General features: G+C 40.8%; 1 protein-coding gene and 1 non-coding gene across 2 annotated transcripts in view; both read left to right on the top strand.

Annotated features, from left to right (window-relative positions):
- The window catches only part of HSD17B3 (hydroxysteroid 17-beta dehydrogenase 3), a 53,498-nt gene that overhangs the window by 19,728 nt on the left and 13,757 nt on the right, over positions 1-20,013 (top strand). The window contains exons 3-4 of the mRNA XM_063109856.1: positions 17,674-17,749; positions 19,523-19,630. Of these exons, the coding sequence (XP_062965926.1) occupies positions 17,674-17,749; positions 19,523-19,630 (184 nt within the window). The remainder of the gene's footprint in view (positions 1-17,673; positions 17,750-19,522; positions 19,631-20,013) is intronic.
- Positions 16,654-16,758, top strand: LOC134389812 (U6 spliceosomal RNA). The gene has a single exon (XR_010024780.1). It is a non-coding gene; the product is annotated as a U6 spliceosomal RNA (small nuclear RNA).

The raw sequence follows: 20,013 nt of genomic DNA, 5'->3' as shown, positions 1-20,013 counted from the left end.
TCTTAGCACTGAGGTATGCTGAGCTGGAGGATGAGGTGACTCAGATAAAATGCTTCCTACATTTTTCTATGTGGCTATTCTATTTTTATGCTTCCCTGGTTTGGCAGAGCTTCTTTATTGTATTCCAAGAGCTCTCCCAGAGCCATTTTCATCAGTAGGTAGTTGTTAAATCATTGTTTTTGTGGGAGGATGTGGGTGGGGATTTCCTAGTCTGCTATCTTGCTGATGTCACCCCCCCAAGTAAACTTTTTATTTTGAGATAATTGTTGATTTATATGCAGTTATAAGAAACAATACAGAGAGATCCCATGCACTTCTTACCCAATTTCTCCCAATGGTAACATCTTGCAAAGCTATAGTATAAAATTACAATCAGGATAGTGATATTGATACAGTCAAGATATAGAAGAGTTCCATCACCACAAGGATTCCTTGCATTGCCTTTTTATAGCCACATCCACTTCCCTTTCACTCCCAGCTCCTTTTTAACCTTTGGCAATCACTTATCTTTTCTTCATTTTTATAACTTTGCCATTTCAAGAATGTTGTGTTAAAGGAATCATGCACTATGTAGCCTTTTTTTGGATTGGCTCTTTCACTTGGCATAATTCTCTGGGGACTCATCAAGGTTAGTATATCAATAGTTTGTTCCTTTTTAGAACTGAGTACCATTCTGTGGTATGCATGTACCACAGTTTGTCTAACCATTCATCCACTGAAGGGCATCTAGGTTATTTCCAGTTTTTGGCTATACAAATAAAGCTCCTATAAACATTCATACATAAGTCTCTGTGTGAGCATAAGTCTTTATTTTTCTGTGATAAATGTTCAGGGATGCAATTGCCAAATCATATGGTAGTTGCACATTTAGTGTTTTAGGAAACTGCCAAACTGTTTTCCAAAGTGTCTGTACCATTCCCACCAGCAACATATGAATAATCCATTTTCTTGTGTCTTCTCCAGCATTTGGTGTTGTCACTACCTTTCACTTTAACCACTCTGATTGTTGTGTAGATCACTACACATTGTGGTTTTAATGTGGATTTCCCTGATGGCTAATGATATTTATATGCATATTTTTTTATTCAAAGAGGTGTAAAGAAGAAAACAACAAAAAAAGGCATGGACTCTTTGCCTAGATAAATCTTGTTGGAATAAAAGTAAGGCAGGCATAAAATTAGAAAATTCAAGCAGTACAAAAAGTCACAAAAAGAGAAATAAAGGCCTCTTCCCACCTGTGCTCTTACCTTATCCCTTTCTGTAAAGAAAACCATGTTAAACATGTCTTGAGATTCCTTCCAGAAAAGGTCAAGAAAATCCATGGCTATGTCTGTTCCTATATATTGATATGAATGTTGATAGTATGGTGAAGACTGGCCATAATAACAACAAGACTAAGTAATAATCCAGAGACTTCAAAGAAAATGGGAGCTTTTCTTATTGGCAGCTGGCTCTGCCCAGATTCCTTCTGTATTGTTTCTTGTCTACATTGTGGACTTTTGCTCTCCTATTTGTGGTTGAAGCTCGTCATAAGCATGTCTGTTCTGACTGATGAGAAGAGAAGAAGGGAGAAGAAAACAAGGCTCCCCCAGGGTTTTCCATTGTGGGTCTCCTGACTTTCCACTGGACAGAACTCAGTCTTGTTGGTGAACGAAGTGCAAGGATGACTGGGGAGTGTCACCTGGTCACCTGCCCAGGGAGAAGGGGAGAACAGATTTTAGATCGCTAGCAGTCTCTGCTAGAATTTATGCCTGTATTTTCAGTTTTTGCCCTCTAAGCACAAATGGAGTCCTACTTTACATGGCCATAAACCTTGTTCTGTACTTTGTTTATTTAATAATATAGCATTGAGATCTTGCCAAGGCAAAGGCATACAGATGGCCTGCATTCTTCTCAATGATTTCAGGGTATCCCATCCCATGGCTGTACCATGTCATGTACAGCCTCTTAGGAATGGACACTAATTGCTTCGATTTTTGGTTGTGCTTTTACAAATAATTTTGTAAGGCACACTCTTGAACATATAATTTGAGCACATATCCAAGGGTATATCCCTATCAGCAAGACTGCCAGTTCTATCGGTCTGTGAACTTAGATATTGGGTACCATTGCCAAATTGCTCTCTATATGATTGGACCAATCTTAACCCCTCCAAAGAGGATTTGAGATATCATGCTCACTAAACACTTGTTAGCATGAAATATTATAAATCTTACTTTTTGCCACTCTGATGTGTATAAACATGTATGCTTGGCTGTTAATGCCCTGTGAATGCTAGAACCAAAATTTACGATGAAAGCTTGTCTGGTTTCATTCCTGCACATCCGGGCAGTTCTAGTGCCATCCCCAACATCTGGGAGGGCAAGGCTTCAGGCTGCCCCACCTCCCGTGCAGCACGTAAGGGTAGTCAGAACTCTTCTCAGGGTGGTGCTACTGGCAGCTACAGGCAATGGCACATTTTCTTGGGTCTCAGACCAACCCAAGAAAAATAACTGCCTTGCCCTGTTCTTGGATATCATCGCATACTTCCTTTGTGATACATGGCAGTGTCTTATACCAGCAGGAAAAATCTTCTTCCTAATGTCTAGTCTAAATTACGGCAGCTGCACTCTCAGCTGAGTCTCTTTCATCTGCCCTTAAATGAGAATACCAGCTTCAAATTATTTTTATGTTTCTCTAGATTCATTGCTTTGTTCCTGCACTGTGTAACTTCAACCCTGTGATTTCTGGTCCAGGCTTTGAATATCCTGGGTACATTGTCATATGCCATGACTCAATGTGTGTGTGTGTGTGTGTGTGTGTGTGTGTGTGTGTGTGAGGGGGGGGAGAGAGAGTGAGAGAGGTATCAGAGTAGATGCAATGCGTAGATATGGTTACCAAAACAAATAATAACAAAATGAGTACTGTGTCCCTGATCAGCAGCATACGAAACAGACTCCATGAGTCCCCTTGAAGCTGCTGTATGCCATGCCTTTATGTTTCCCCTCCTCTACCCCCACAAATGTGAACACGATCACGAGCACTGGGTTCATGATTTCCCTGCTTTTTAACAAAATAGTTCTATTCCATCTGCATCTATCTCTAAACAATGTGTTGGTGGCATTGCTTGTTTTTCGCTTAATGTAAAGTGAGTCAAATGTATTCTGTACTCTGCTTCTTTTATGCAGATCAACATTAGCTTTGGAAATTCATCCATGCTGACGTGTGTGGAACGTGGCTCATTCGTTGTCAGTACCGCACTGGACAGTATTCCATCAGACCGCAGTATTTCAATGTATCCCAATTTAGTGGTCCTTTCCTTGCTGACAGATGTTTATCTTAGTGAACACTTTTGTCTCTGTCTCCTGGAGACATTTGTATGAGAAGAGAGAGCATCGGGGAGCAGGACCGCAGGACCGTAGGCTATGCACATAGTCCACATTACCAAATAGTGCCGATTGTTTTCTGAAGTTTCTGTGTCAAGTTTTACCAGCATCATAAGCTGAATAGGGGATTTTTGCTGCTTTCTATTATTTGAAAAAGACTGTATAATTGTGTAATGATTAGTCTTTTAAATGTTTGATACAATGTGTCTGTGGCTGGAGTTTTCTTTGACCTTATTATTGTTGTTATTATTTTTTAGTGGTCATAGAATTATTTGAGTTTTTAGCTGTTCCCTGGAATCAGTTTTGGTCATTTGTATTTTTCTAGAAATATATCCATTTCATTCAGTTTTCAAATTTTTTAGCTTTTTTTTTTTTTTTGTAACGTTCTCTTACTATGTTTAAAAAACTTAAGCAGGAAATGAGTTTATTATGAGGCTATCATCTGCGAAGGTTCAACAGCATTTCAGAAAATGAACAGAAATATTGCAAGGCGAGGCAGTGGGGGACACAGCCAGGGTTGCCCCACAGAGCAAGCTGGGCGTGGGCGTTTACATTTATCCTCTGTGCATTATCTCTTCTTTCTGCAACTTCTGTTACTCAGGTGTTGGATAATATTATTTCTGGAAGTCCTATTACTCAGATTCTGAAATCATCCTCTATTTTTACTTTTTTTCTTATAATTTCCATTTCTTTTTCTACAAAGGAGTTTTCATCAGTTGTATCTTCCAATCCTCCAACTGAACTTTTTCAGTTTTGCTACAGTAGTCCCCCCTTATTCATGCGGGATATGTTCCCAGACCCCTAGTGGATTCCTGAAACTTCAAATAGTACCAACCTCATACTATGCATGAATTCCTTTTTCCTTCTTAACAGTTTCATGAATAGAAGATTCATTCTTAGTATAGATTTTAGCAACCTTGGCATATGATTTTCTCCTTTCCCTATTAAGTCAAGAACCTTCACCTTGTCACTTAAAGAAAACACTTCTCTTTGGCATATTCAAGTCAGCAGCATCACTACTCTTGTGCTTTGGAGACATTATTAAGTAAAATAAGGGTCACTTGAACATAAGCACTGTGGTACTACAGGGGTTAGCTGATAACTGAGCCGGCTACTAAGTGACCAGCAGGTGGGAGCACCTACAGTGTGGAGAACCTGGACAAAGGGATGACTCACATCACAGGTGGGACTGAGCAGGACGGTGTGAGATTTCATCTTGCTCCTCAGAACGCTGTGCAATATAAAACTTATAAATTGGTCATGGCGTACAACATTTTGATGTGTTGCTGTATTCTGTTTGCTAATATTTTGATGAAGATTTTTGTGTCTGTGTTCATCAGAGATTTTGGCCTGTAGTTTTCTTTTTTTGGTATATCTTTGTCTGGTTTTGGCAATGGTGTGATGCTGGCTTCACTCAATGAGTTTGGGAGAATGGCCCCTGTTTCAATTTTTTGGAATAGTTTGAAGAGAATTGGTATTAATTCCTCTTTACGTGTTTGGTAGAATTCAGCAATAAAATCACCCGGTCCTGGGCTTTTCTTTGTTGGTGGACTGCTGATGACCCCTTGGCTCTCAGTGCTCTTTGCTGGTCTGTTCAGGTTTTCTGTGTCTTCTTGGTTCAGTCTTGGTAGTTTGTGTGTGTCCAGAAACTTATCCATTTCCTCCAGGTTTTCAAATTTGTTTGTGAATAGTTGTTCATAATAGTCTCTAATGATTGTTTGTGTTTCTGTGGTATCAGTTGTAATGCCTTCTTTTTTATTTCTGATTTATGTTGTTTGGCTCTTCTCTCTTCTTTTTTTAGTTAGCCGAGTTAATGGCTCGTCTATTTTGTTTATCTTCTCGAAAAGCTGACCTTTTGTTCCATTGATCTTTTGTATCATTTTTTGGGTTTCAATTTCATTTGTTTCTGCTCTAATCTTAATTATTACTTTCCATCTGCTAATTTTGGGATTGGATTGTTCTTGTTTTTTTAATTCTTTAAGGTGTAGCATTACGTCATTTGTTTGAAGTCTTTCTATTTTTTTGCTGTAAGCATTTATTGCAATAACTTCCCTCTTAGTACGACTTTTGCAGTATCCCACAGGTTTTGGTATGATGTGTCTTTATTTTCATTAGTTTCAAGTAATTTTTTGATTTCCTCATTAATTTCTTCTTGGACCCATAGGTCCTTCAGAAGCATGTTGTTTAATTTCCAAGTGTTTGTATAGTTTCCAGAGTTTCACTTGTTATTGATTTCCAGTTTTAATCTGTTGTGGTCTGAAAAGATACCTGAAATGATTTCAGTTTTTCAAAATTTGTTGAGACTTGATTTGTGACCTAACACGTGGTCTATCCTGGAGAACATTTCATGAGCTGATGAGAAGAATGTATATTCTGTAGTTATTGGATGAAATGTTCTGTGAGTTTCATCCCAGGGATGCAAGGATGGTTCAACATACACAAGTCAATAAATATGATACACCACATCAATCAAGGACAGAAACCATATGATTATCTCAATAGATGCAGAGAAAGCATTTGATAAAACTCAACATCCCTCCATGATAAAGACTCTCAAAAAATTAGGTGTAGAAGAAAACTATCTCAACACAATAAATGCCATATATGACAAACCCATTGCCAATATCATCCTGAATGGGGAAAAGCTTTCAGCTTAAGAACAGGGACAGGACAAGGATGCCCACTCTCACACTCCTATTAAACATAGTATTGGAAGTATTAGCCAGAGCAATCAGACAAGAGAAAGTAATAAAGGGCATCCAGATTGGAAAAGACAAAGTCAAACTGTCCCTGTTTGCATATGACATGATCCTATATATAGAAAAAGCTAAAGACTTTCAGAAAAAACCTTTTAGAGCTGATAAATGATTTCAGAAAAGTTGCAGGATACAAAATCAACACACAAAAATCAGTAGCACTTTTATACTCCAATAATGAACTAGTAGAAAAAGAAATCAAGAAAGCAAGCCCATTTACAATAGTCACCAAAAAAATAAAATACTGGGAATCAGTTTAACCAAAGAGGTGGAACATCTCTATAATGAGAACTACAAATCACTGCTGAAAGAAATTAAAAGGACACAAAAAGATGGAAAGACATTCCATGTTCATGGATTGAAAGAATTAACATTGTGAAAATGTCCATACTACACAAAGTGATCTACAGATTCAATGTAATCCCCATCAGAATACCAATGACATTCTTCACAGAATTAGAAAAAACAGTCCTAACATTCATATGAAACAACTAAAGATCCTGAATAGCCAAAGCAATCTTGAGCAATAAATAAATAAATAAATAAATAAAGCCAGAGGCATTACACTACCTGACTTCAAATTATGCTACAAAGCTATAGTAACCAAAACAGTATGGTACTGGCATAAAAATAGACACTTGGATCAAGGGAACAGAATAGAGAACCCAGAAATCAACACACTGACTTACAGTCAACTGATCTTTGACAAAGGCACCAAAAACATACATTTGGGAAAAGACTGCCTCTTCAACAAATGCTGCTGGGAAAACTGGACATCCATATGTAGAAGAATAAAACTAGACCCATCCATCTCACCATATACCAAAATCAACTCAAAATGGATCAAAGTCTTAAATATAAGACCTGAAACTATAAAACTCCTAGAATAAAACATGGGAGAAACACTTCAGGAAGTCAGACTGGGCAAAGACTTTATGAACAAGTCCCCAAAATACAGACAACAAAAGAAAATGTAAACAAATGGAATTATATCAAACCAAAAATCTTCTGCACAGCAAAACCCCCCACAATTAACAGAGCACTTAAAAACCTACAGAGTGGGGGAAAATTGCAAACTATGCATCAGACAAGGGATTAATATCCATAATATACAAGGAATTCAAACAACTTAACAGTAAAAAAAACCAAGTAACCTAGTTAAAAAATGGGCAAAGGAGCTGAATCGGCATTTCTCAAAAGAAGGCATACAAATGGCCAGCAGATACGTGAAAAAATGTTCAACATCACTCAGCATCAGGGAAATACAAATTAGAACCACATTTAGATACCATCCAACCATAGTTAGATTGGCTATTATACAAAAGATGAGAATAATAAATGCTGACAAGGATGTGGAGGAAGGGGAACCCTCCTACGCTGTTGGTGGGACTGTAAATTAGTGCAGGCTTTATGGAAAACAGTATGGAGATAGAACTGCCATACAATCCAGCAATTCCACTGCTGGGTATATACCCAAAGGAACAGAAATCATCATGTCGAACGGACACCTGCACTCCCATGTTCATTGCATCTCTGTTCACAATAGCCATGATATGGAACCAACCTGAATGTCCATCGATGGACGACTGGATAAAGAAACTGTGGTATATCTACACCATGGAATACTACTCTGCCATAAAAAAGAATGAAATTCTGCCATTTGCAGCAACATGGATGAACTTAGAGGAAATTATAAGTGAAATAAGTGAGGCACGGAAAGAGGAAATACCACATGTCCTTACTCATAAGTGGGAGCTAAAAAAATAAATAAGTAAAAAAAGCAAAGAAGAAAGATACAATCACAATAATTTGTTGAACATTCAAAGGGAGAGAACAGAACTGAGACCACCAGAGGAGGGAATTGGAGAGGTGGTGGTGGGGTGGGTTAGCAAGAAATTTGTAAAGGACTGCAAAAAATAATTACATCGTGTAACATTGAATATAGCAATTATCCCGATGTGAGCATCACATAGTGCATGCAGGCATCGATATTCAACTCTGTACCCCACAGATACGTACAATCAATTATGTTTCAACAAAAAATCTTGTAAATTGCTTATTTCTGGAATTTTCCATTTGATATTTTCAGGCTTTGGTTGACTGTGGGTAACTAAAACTGTGGAAAGTGTAACTGCAGATAAGGGAGGACCATCATATTTTCTTTTTCAATTTCAAAATAAAAATTAAAACTTTTAAAAGAAATTCAATGTTGTTTACATTTCTGAGAGCTCTTTTGTGTTTTCTTTATGCACCATTCTTAGAGCAACATGTTCTTTTCATAGATGGAGTGAGTAGCGTCTCTCATCCCTGAAGATATTTTTTTATTCTTTAAAAAAAGATGTCCTTTCCTGCCTAGGCTCTGCTCTACCACGGGGCTCTACCCCCATTTGTTTGGTACTTCGTGTGATCTGCTTTCTACAGACGATCCTTGGTTGTCTGTTCAGGTTTCAAAGCTAATTAGGTGGCTTTACGAGCCTGCCTGGACCTTCCGAGTGGGTCTGGTGGCTGTGAGTGGGACAGGCGTGTGCCGTTGGCTGGGCAGAGTCCCAGCCCGTGTCTTTAGGTCTTTTCCTTGGGGTGGCCAGATTCTCTGGTGAGAAGCCTCTGGCCTCCCGCCTGCGGGGTGAAGGATGGCTGCTGTCGTCTGGAGCCAGAACTTAGCTGGGCGCGCTTTGCTCAGGGAAGGGCACGTGGGGCTGGCGGCTTCTCGGCCAGCTCTCACCGACCGTCCGCTCTCTAACTTCTCCCTCGACCCGGGTCCGGTGCTGGCAGTGCCTGACATGTTTGAGGATTTTAGTCGTGTGCATTTTATCACTTCTCAGCTTTCCCTATTGCTGGTTTAGTTTTCCAGATTCCATTTTCCAGCAACAAAAAATTGGGGCTTGCTCTTGTCTCTGTTGTCACCTTCCCTGTGACTTTGTATTATCCTAGAGCAAAACCTCCCACTTTCCTATGGCTTTAAAGGGTTTAGCAGCAAAATTGTGTGTGCACTCTCCTCTCTTGACCCTTTTTCTATATTTTAAACCTTGGTTGTTTCTCTAATTGTGCCCATATTTTCATTCCTAATATTGTTTACTGCTCATTTGTGCTCTCTCTCTTTTTTCCCAATCAATTTTGCTGGAGATTGGTCAGTTTTATCAGTTTTTTTTTTTAAAGAGCCAGTTTTCAAAAGAACGTCATCTGCCACTGTTCGGTGTTTATACACGCTTATTAGATCACGTGTGTCCTTCATATACTTTAAATAATCCGCATCCTTCCCAGATTCTTGCACGCTTCACCCAACAACTACAGAAAAGGTACATTAAATCTCCGATTGCGATGGTGTCCTTTTCAACTCTCTTTGTGGTTCTGTGTAAAGCTATTTAATTAGGAGATTAGCTATTTAATCCAGGATTAGAATTGCTGTACCTCCATGATGAATTTCACCCTTTACTAGTTTTTTATTTCTAGTAATACTTTTTTATTTTAATGATTCTTTTGGTTGATATTAGTAAAGCTGTGCCTTTTTCTTTCGGTTGAAATATATATATTTCCTTCAGCACTCCAGTGACCTTATGTTTGGTGTATGTCTCTTGAAAATACCATGAAGCCAGACTTTAGAACTCCTCTCTGGTATCCCTTGTCTGTAATAGAGCACAGGAGTGTATTCACTTCTGAAATCTTGTAGACATTAGGATTATAGTATGACTGTCAGTGTCATTTAGTCCAATCATTCAAAGAATCAACTGATATTTTACCTTTAGTATGTAAAAGCACAGTTCTCAAAAGTATATGTTAGTACTTGTTAAAGTTTATATCCACTTAGTAATGAAGGATCCAGCCGGAAGACGAAGGAGCTGATTGAAGAGCATTTGGGCAACGGGGATTTATATAGTCAGGAAAGGAACGCAAAATCATGTTGCCAAGCGAGATACAGACAGGCTGACTGTCGGAGGGTAAGGACCGTGTCACCTCCAGGTTAGCTTCTCTGTCAGGCTGTGAAGTCAACATCTCCCCTGTTTCTCACCTTGCTGGCTGGGAGCTGTCTGCACCTCCATCGGCTGAGAATTAAGTGGAGATTCGGTAACAGTAGTTACCTGCCCAAGGCTGTCAGGTGAGGTCAAGCAGGCCTATTAGGAAATATTCCAGTGTGAGATTGACTTTTAAAAAATCAAGCAATCATCAGTTTGCCTGTTTCTAAGCTTGGCATAAAGTTTTCTTTAACAATGGAACATAAAAATAGAAAATTCTTTGGCAGAATGTGCACAATTCTGGCCTAATTAATTGATAATGTTAAGGGTAGACTTAGCTAAAAAAATGAACTAGAATGTTAAAGGCAGCTGTAAAATAAGTGTTCACAGACAAGAAAATTAAGCTTTGTAGCGTGAGTGCTCATAAGATGTGGCAGTGGGACAGCTTACCGAGCAGGTGGCCACTGCACAGGGCAGCGTGCACTTCCGTCACAGTGCGGGTCCCCAGGAGGGCTTTCTTCCTGTCTGACTGCCCCCCGCACCCACAGCCTGCACCTGCACCCCACACCGCTTCCTTCCTCTTCTTTTTCCCTCCTGGTGAGTCAAAGGCCTAGACAGCTGGGCTGCTGTCGCTGGCCGCACTGGCCTCTCTCACTTCAGTTTCTTTCGTTCCCACCTGCCGTCTTCCTGTGTGCAGCCCGCCTAAGACGTTTGATGTATATCTTCTTATTTGTGGGCAATCTCACAAAATGTGTATTGTTTTGGGTGCACTTTTTCATTTATGTAAATGTTTTGCTAATCCAGATGTAGATCTGGTCTTTCTATATTCAGTTTGGACAAAAGGACTGCTCTTTCGTTCCTTCCTTCCTTTCTTTAATTTTTTAAATTGACAAATAAAAGTTGTATATATTTGTCATCTACAACATGATGTTCTGAAATACACATCCATGTGGAATGGCTCTCCTGAGCTTGTTAGCATATGCATTACCTCACATACTTATTTTCTGTGGTGAGAATACTTGGAATCTACTCTCTGCGACTTCAGTACGACGCACTGTTACAGTCACCAGGTTGCACAATAGATCTCTTGAACCTTCTTTCCCTGCTCACTGGAATTTTAATCCTTGGACCAACACCTTCCCAACCTCCCACCCCAAGAAAAATGACTACTCTTGTTCTTGTGACATATTTTTTTTAAAAGCCATGAATTTGTCTTTGCTACACTGTAGTCAAATTCAGTGCTCAATTACCCAATACGGGCAGAGCCTAGAAGCTTTGTGTTGAAGGAGGAGCCACAGGTGGAGGAAGTAGGACCAACACTAAGGTGAGGTGTGCCAGGTGACCAGGAACCCAGAGGGCGTGCTCCTTACATCTTCACCCTGGTTCTTCACTGGCCTCACTCTTGTTCCAGCCTGGGGAGAAACCTACATCTGAGTCCCGCATGGAGGGGCTGCCCCAGACTGTTGCATCCTCTGCAGGAGACATTGTGTGAGGAAGAATAAAACCTTCTTGTATTAAGCGACTTTGTTATTACAGCATTGCTCATCTTATCCTGCTTACTACAGTCCCAAAAGGGGGAAAAACCACAAAGAAAACACAGTGAATGAAAAAACTCAAAGAAGATAGAGGGAGGTAGAGGAACAAATCTGCAATCTCAATAAACGTGACCTGGTTAAATTTACTGATAAATAACATGCTCGGATGGGGCTAAAAAAATCCCAAGTTGAATATAGAAAGGTTGAAAATAAAGGAATGGAAAAACATATTCTAGGAAAATGCAAACAAAAGGAAAGGAGTAGGAGCCATATTAGTGGTAGACAAAATATAATTCAAAATAAGGAATAATAAGGGAATTACTCATACTGACAAGTTTCAGACTATTAATATTCAGCCTATTCCATTACTGACAACGTAACTTCAAATTATTGAAAGTAAAAACTGATCAAAATATAGGTACTGACAAATTTACACCGATTGTTAAAGATTAACATGTCTTTCTCAGAAATAGAAATGTAAGTGTAACAGTGGCTTAAACGAGCAGGAATCACAGCCGTCATGGGTCATGTCTGCCATTGTTCTGTTTCCCACTGTCTCTCTAAACCTGCTGACAGTGGTGGCTCTTCCTCTGCGTCTGATCCTGTGACTTCACTGATTCCTCTTAGGTGAAACAAAGTCCTTTGGCCACTTCCAGATGCAAACACAGTTTCAGCTCTGCAATTGTCAGTGTGCAATCACCTGCAATAATCAAGATGCTGAACATGTAGTAAAGTTACATCTTCTCCTCTCCCTGGAGCTGGAGCCTGCTTTGGAGGAGCTGACAATGGGATCTGGTGCTGCTCTGTTCTCTCTCTTTCCTGCCCAGCATTTCTCCTGCTGGTGGTTCATGTGTCTGAACCTGCCAGAGTCTGAGGAACAGGGGCATCGGAGAGGGTGGGGGATGGGAGGAGTAAGGGGATCGATAGATCTAGGCATTTGCAACTGTCTTGAGAGGACATCGCACTCTCTGGGCCTGGTGACAGTTTGGCACCGACTCTGTCCCTGAGGGGCCCTCTTGTGGGTTCTCTGCCATGGTGTCTCTCACTGCCAGACCTGGGCCCTGGCCAGTGCATACCTCCTCCAGGGTTGCACTCGCCCCCTACTGTGTCGCCCCCCCTTGGCCCTTGCAGCTGAGGACTCTGCCTATAGCTTCGCTGCTGCTGAGGCCTCTTGGCCCTTGATGTAGATGTTTTGGATGGTTTCCGAGATAACCCCCATATCAGCTCTACCCCACACCTGGTCCAGGAAAAACACTCCTGCTTTCATGGCCTGAATCGAGTCTGGATGGCAGGACTAGCTCCAAAGTCAGAGCAGCTGGAAGCCACAGTCTCTCGCTCATCAGATTTTCTGGGGCTTGGGTCAAGGATCAGTTGATCAGTCGAGCATAATCATTAAGAAATAAATTTTTGTTGAGTTATGCCGCTGAGATTTCAGTGTTAACTTGTTAACAGCCTTGCCTGTACTATATTAACTAATTCAGGCAAAAGGAGGGGGGATAATGAACAAGAAATCACAATGGCTATAAAGACATGAAATAAGATGGGATGGCCCTGTGGAAACCCCTCTCGTTTGACTTGAGGCAAGAGGCAGGTAATGCATGTCCCCACTGTCCCGGGGGAGGGGGTCAGGGGGTCACCCCTTGGTAACAGGTGCCACCAAAGATGTCCTCCTCACGAGTTCCTCTTATTTGCTGCTCTCTTTACCTTGTTATTTGTTATGTGAGTGAGGGGTCCACTGGGGAAGGGCTCAAGAATCACATTATCAGTTCATAGATATTATTTGAATATTGAGCTGTTTCTACTCACAACACTTCTCACATCATCTGTGTGGGTTTGTTTCTCGCACCAACCAGTTCTCCAGGTCTCTGGACCCCACTAGGTGTCAACGATTCACTTCAATTCTGACACCACCACGTGGAGTTAGCCCGGACCCCACGGCTGGAGGGTCCCGTCCACGGACAGCCCCTGCTTCAGATGCCAGTCGCAAGCCCGGGCTCCTGTTCTTCTGTCCACGGTCCCCTCCCCAAGCTTGAAAATCTGCCAGAATGGCTCAGAGAGCTCAGAAAGGCACCTCACTTAACTATTACAATTTATTATGTTGACCTAATGGAAAACTGAGGCAAAATTATCTAAAGGAAAGGGTGTATTTGAGCCAAATTTAAGGACTGCAGCCTAGGAAAACGCAAATTCATGTTGCCTTGGAAATGTGCTCTGCCAGGCAGTAGTAGCAAATGGATTTTTAAAGGAAAAAAGAGGATCTTAACGGGGCATTTCCAAAGTTGTTTGCCGAGCATTTGCATCGGTTCACTAAAATAACACAAGCTACTGATGGGTGCACGTTGCTGTTTGCATCATAAAGTTCAGGAAAGTTAAAACACAGAAAGGGTGAGGGTCACATTGTAAAACTCCTGATAATATTTTGAGTAATTTACAACCATTGATGGTGAGAGCTGGTCTGGAAATTGTTGTTGAAACACGTCTTTTTGCAATTATCCCAAACATGGGTGAGGGGGATGTGACTGAAACTCCAAGCTCATGTCTCTCTGGGCCTGATACATTTAGCAGACTTCATATAACTCGGGTTGCTCTAAGTTACTTTTCTTTCTCAGTTGTAAAGAATGCAACTCAGGAACAGGGCAGGGTATGAGGAAAGGAGCACAGGAGACCCAGCTGGGTGGCTGGGTCAAGACCCCCTAATCATAAGCCATAACAGATTAGAGTGTTTAGAAAAAATAGCTAGTACTATTGAGCGCTTGCTTGGTGACAGGCTTTGAGCCACAAACTTTTTAATGTACTTGTATTTTCTTATTTGATCCTCAGAACAATTGGAATTGAAACTAGGCATTTAATTCCCGAATCTCTTCTTTCCAAAAATAATTCAATTCACAATGGCAATGAATAAACATAAGGTACTGGTGGCAGGAATAACTAAATGTCCACCCAGATTCCTAAGTGGATGCCCAGATTCCCTAATATCTATGGGGGACGGTGTGAATAATTTTATAAGTGAAATCAAGCAGAAAGGATACGTGTTACTTCTCGGTCCAGGTGGTGAAGGAAGGGAATGTATCTTCACCTCTCTTATCTTGGTACTGGCTGGATGTCAATACCCAGGGAAATCTTGGAAACCTAGTGTTAGAGATGACAAAGCCTATCCAGCCTTGGGCCCTGAGTGGCTCTGTGGATTAGAGTCTACTATGTGGATTAGAGTCTACTAAGACAAAAACAAACCTCCTTCATGTTTAGCCATTGAAATTATGGAGTTATTTGTTACAGCAGTTAATGTTATCCTAACTAATGCAAACCTAACAAGAAATGTCCAAGATTTATGTGAAGAAACTCCTCAAAGTTTTTAGAAGGATCTATGAGATCTGAATAAATGGATACCATATTTATGGATGAGAAAAATGATTACCGCAAAGATGTAAGTTTTCCCCTAAATATCCCTAATTTCAATATAATACTTGACTAGACGATTTTATCATTTATTTGGAATATTAAACAAAGAAGGTAAAACAAAAACATTTTCAAAGAGAATGGTTGAGACTTCCTCAAGCAGACATCAGATGTCAAAGGCTATTATAAGATTATGATTAAATCAGAAGTGGCCTGGCACAGAAATTGACAAATAGGTCAGCGGAACAGAACAGACAGACCAGAAACAGCCTCTTGCACACATGAGAATTTAGCACATGACCTAATTAGTGTCTTAAGTCAGGAAAAAATGAACAGATTGAAAATGCTGTTGAGACAATTAGCCACCCATTTTGAAAAAAAAATGATGCTAGGTGATTTCAATCTCACATCACTCTCCAAACTAAACAAAAACAAACTATAAAGTGTTATAAGAAAATGTATTTATATCCTTGGAGTTAAGTAAAACCATAAAAGAAATATAAAATGGAAACTATTCACAAATTTGATAACATTAAAATTAATATATAATGTATGGCAAGGGCACAATAAACAAAAGAGAAAATACTTGCTACCTACGTAGTAAGCAAATAATGAATATCCAGAGTACATACGCGACTGTTAATTTATAAGAAAATGATACATAACCCAGTAGAATAATGGGCAAAGGGTATGTACCAGTAACTCACTCATGAACATAGAAAAAGATGTTCAGTCCCACTGATAATTGGAGAAATGCAAATAAAAGTAAAGGGATACCATCAGGTTGGAAAAACGTTAGATTTGGGTTGCTAATACCAAATATTGTCAAGAGTATGAAGAAATGGCTATAATTGTATTTTGATGGCACGATTTTAAGGCATGGCACTTGGCAATACTATTAAAATTTTAAAAACATGTGTCCTTTGACACAACAATTCCACTTGTCTGTCTACTCTAGGAATTAATTGACTCATATACAAATAGCTATGTAGAAGGCTTTTCACTGTAGCAACATTGGAACCATAACAGGAAAACCTGAAAACAACCTAAATGCTCACCCAAAGGTGAACCATAGAACACCAGGAAAAAATAGAAAAGAATCGAGTGGTTCTTCATGGACCGATACGAAAATAGACATAATTCTTAGAGATAAGACACATCATCAAGTTAAAAAGAATATTGTAAGACAATACTGACAATGATATTATCCAGGATAAAAAGAAAGAAAACCCACAAAACAAACTTCTACTTCTCTGTGCATCTATACATGCCTGCAAATGCAGAGAAGAAGTTAGGGCAGGACGGACAACAAACTACGGGGAGTGGGCGCCTCAGGGAGGGTGGGGATCTGGTACATCCCCCCTTGTTTAAATCTTTTACAATGAGAATGTATTTGCGTATTTAATACTATAATTTAATAAATTAAAATTACAGAAAAAGAAGTAAATGCTGAGGCTTCAACCCCAGGGATTTTTACTTGGATGGTTTTGGTGGGGATGGGTGTTTTCTGATGTCTTTCTGGGTGATTCTGAGACCATAGGCCTGCAGAGTGAATGATTGGCTATTGAAGGCAATATACTGTGGTCCATAATTCAGCTTCTTATGTGTTTTCTAGAATATTTAATTCCTTAGTTAAACAACAGCATAGTGAGTGCTTGCTTCAGCAGCACATGCCCTAAAATTGCAACAATACAGAGAAGATTAGCATGGGATCCCATGGATGGACGCACACATTTGTAAAGTATTTCATATTTTTGTTAAGATGGTAAGTTTTATGTTACATGTATTTTGCCACAATGAAAAAAAATAACAGTACAAATTTTAACTAAAACCATAGAGAAAGATTTCAATACACTGGGACCTTTGCCACTAACTCAAATGTCATCAGTCTTTGTTTAAATGAATGCTGGCTTTTTCTTTTGTCTTTCAAGGAAAAGCTCTAACTTCTCACTGGTAGCATTTTTAGGTGTAGAGGAGTCTAGGGCTCTAGGTGCTCCCCCAGCACACCACGTGTCTGTGTCCCTCTGAATCTCTCCTGCTGCCGCTGCGTTAATGTACACTGGCCACCTCTCCACACCGTCACTCAGCCCTCCGGGCAAGGCATTCAGAAGAGACTCAGGCCTTGCTGACCTCAGGGGAGCAGCCACTCTTTACCCCACACTCCCTATCCCACGTTCTTTCCTGTTGGAAGTCAGAAAAAAGGGGAGAAAGGTCTCAGGTCAAGCGAACCACAAGAAGGATGCCAGGTGAATAAGCAGCAGCTCTGGAGTTGCTGCAGAAATGCTGTTTTTATTGTGGGGTGCTACCCTAGATCTTGTTAGGTAATATGTAGTATAGAATCCCCAATGTTTTCAATTCCGACACACAGCTGACCCCACATGTTTCGGATTGTGGGCCTGTACAAGAAAAGCACTTAGACCAGCTCCTGGCACATACAGACACGCACGAGCATTAACTGCTGTTATGATGTCACGTCTAGCCTGGCCCAGGGTGGCTGTTTTGCTCATAGCCCAGAAATCTTCAGCACGCTTGGCACATTAGAAGCCAGGTGAAGCAAAAGCATCACCCTGCAGCCCAGCGCGTCACCTCGAGACTAATTCACCTGTAAAACAAATCCTCTCTGTCTGCTTAGCATCCTTGTCTTTTTCGGTTTTCCCACTTCCATCCACAGCTAGCAAAACACGGACTCAACGTTGTGCTTATCAGCCGGACGCTGGAGAAGCTACAGGCTGTTGCCATGGAGATCGGTGAGTGACCCCCTAGTAAGGGAGCCGTTCCCGGAGCCCACCGGTCACAGCTGCTCGCTGCCTGCTGCTTGTCGCTCTGCTCACCGCGGCCTTCCCACGGCTGCCCTCCTCCGGGGAGCACAGTCTGCAAGGCCAGGGCGGGATTTAGGGCGTTGGTTTCAGCTCCCCGCGGATTCCGTGCTGAGACTCGGCACAGATCGGCCCCCTTCCTCCTTCGGAGCAGCGTCTTCACCCCTGGGGTCAGCCAGCTCATCCAGGGGCCCAGCTGCCTGGTGGCTCCAGCCACTGCCTTCAAAAGCAGGATCTGTGTTTGGGACTTCACTGCCCTGTGTCTGTGCTCTGCTCCTTGCGGGAGGATGTGAGCTGATGCTCAAGGGTGCTTGTCAGATTTAAAAAAAAATATTCAGGGCTGCCACGTGCGGTTGTGAAGGTTTGACACTGTACAGCCCTAAGAGGCAGAATTATACTGTTTTATTATTACAATTTGCTCCGAAGTGTTCTTAGTTAATAATGATAAGTGTTCTTAGTTAATAACTAAGTGTTATTAGTTACTTAATTAATAACTAAGTGTTCTTAGTTAATAATATTTCTTTTTGGATATTTGAATTTTAATAGCTATTAATTTAATGATTAATAAACTCTTTAACTCAAGGGAGGAGCCTCGAATTACAGAGATTTGTGAAGAGCGTAGCAGGCTGTCCGGGATCAGCCTTGTGTCCCTAGGCGAGATAGGAGGTGTGGGGCTGTGCAGTTACACAGTGGGGTACCTTTGAACCTATGGGTACTGCTTTTGTTCTGTGTCTGGTTATTAGAAGTACTTAGACTAGGACCAAGTCATTCTTCCGTGTTTTCTTCACAATGCTAACATGTGCTTTCTGTCATCCTTTTGAAGAGCAAGTAGTGTCTTCGGACTGAAAGCATCCACTGCCTCCAAACTATGCCTCAAGGTTGCTTAGCCTGGAAATATTGGGTCTAACTCCAAAGCTAAAGCAGTGCACCAAGCGGCTGGTAAACTCTGCTTGTAGCATTTATATAAGAAAACTCCTGCACAAAGCAAGTTAGCACAGAGCAGTGGAGACCACTGAACTTGGGGGAGCAGGGTGTGGATGACTCGGGGAAGTTAGCTTCTCTGAGTCTTAGCTTTCTCCTCTGGAAAATGGGAATGATCGTATCTACTTTACCAGGTTGTAGAAAGTATTAAAACAAGCTGCTGTGTATGTAAATGTTTTATGAATGCCAAAGTGTTGGACAAATACAGAGGGTTGCTATGTCCACCTGGAGGGGGACCTGACACTTACTGAGCAGAGATAGCCCCAGACCTTGCTTTCATAGGTGTTAACTTGTCTGGAGTCTCAAACCTGAGCATGCACCAGTCACATGGAAGTGTGTTGAAACAGATCGCAGGCTGGGCTCCACCCCCAGGGTTTCTAATTCAGCAGGTCTAGAGTGGAACCAGAAAACTGTCATTTCTAACACGTTTCCTGGTGATGCTGAGGCTGTGGTCTGAAGACCCCACTTTGAGAACCACTGCATTTCGTCTGTCTTAATATATATACTTGTCACTGTCATAACCTTAGAAACACATAGAAACCATCATTCACATATCTGTTAGCATCTCCCAGCATTTACCCAGGGCTATTTCTAATTGGGGTAATGGGCTGTCCTCTTAAATGTCTGCCCAGGTAGTACAGAAGCATCAGGGGAACTTCCTGGACAAGAGAGGGCTTTGGACCCCTGTTTTTCTTAAAAAAGTAACTGTTGTCTCTAATGCAGAGCAGACTACAGGAAGCAGTGTAAAGATCATACAAGCAGATTTTACCAAAGATGACATCTATGAGTATATTAAAGAAAAACTTAAAGGCTTAGAAATTGGAATTTTAGGTAAGTAAATTGCAAAATGCAAAGCTTGTTGAATCATCAGTGAAATAATTATTATAGTGATACTTGGTTATTTCATGGTGGCTTAAACTTCACCTCAACTGTATTTTAAGCTGCAGTATTAAACTGAATACTAAAGCTCAATTCTGCATTTGTCTTTCATGGAATTGATGTTGACATTTGGCAGGAAGAGGGATCCCAGGAACACTGGCCTAAAGGAATTAGTTTAGCAAACAAATGTTACTGTGATTGATCTGTAAATAGCGAGTCAGTGTAGTCATTTGAGAATTGACTGTCTTTCTTGATCGGAAAACAAGATGATTTTTTTCTGTAATCATTAAATAGACAAGGTATTTTATAGTCACCTACACAGTGCAGTGCTTGTA

This window comes from Cynocephalus volans, chromosome 10 (assembly GCF_027409185.1).
Source record: "Cynocephalus volans isolate mCynVol1 chromosome 10, mCynVol1.pri, whole genome shotgun sequence".
NCBI classification, from domain to species: domain Eukaryota; kingdom Metazoa; phylum Chordata; class Mammalia; order Dermoptera; family Cynocephalidae; genus Cynocephalus; species Cynocephalus volans.
Note: the sequence above shows the minus strand (reverse complement) of the source record. Positions and strands in the feature narration are given on the sequence as shown.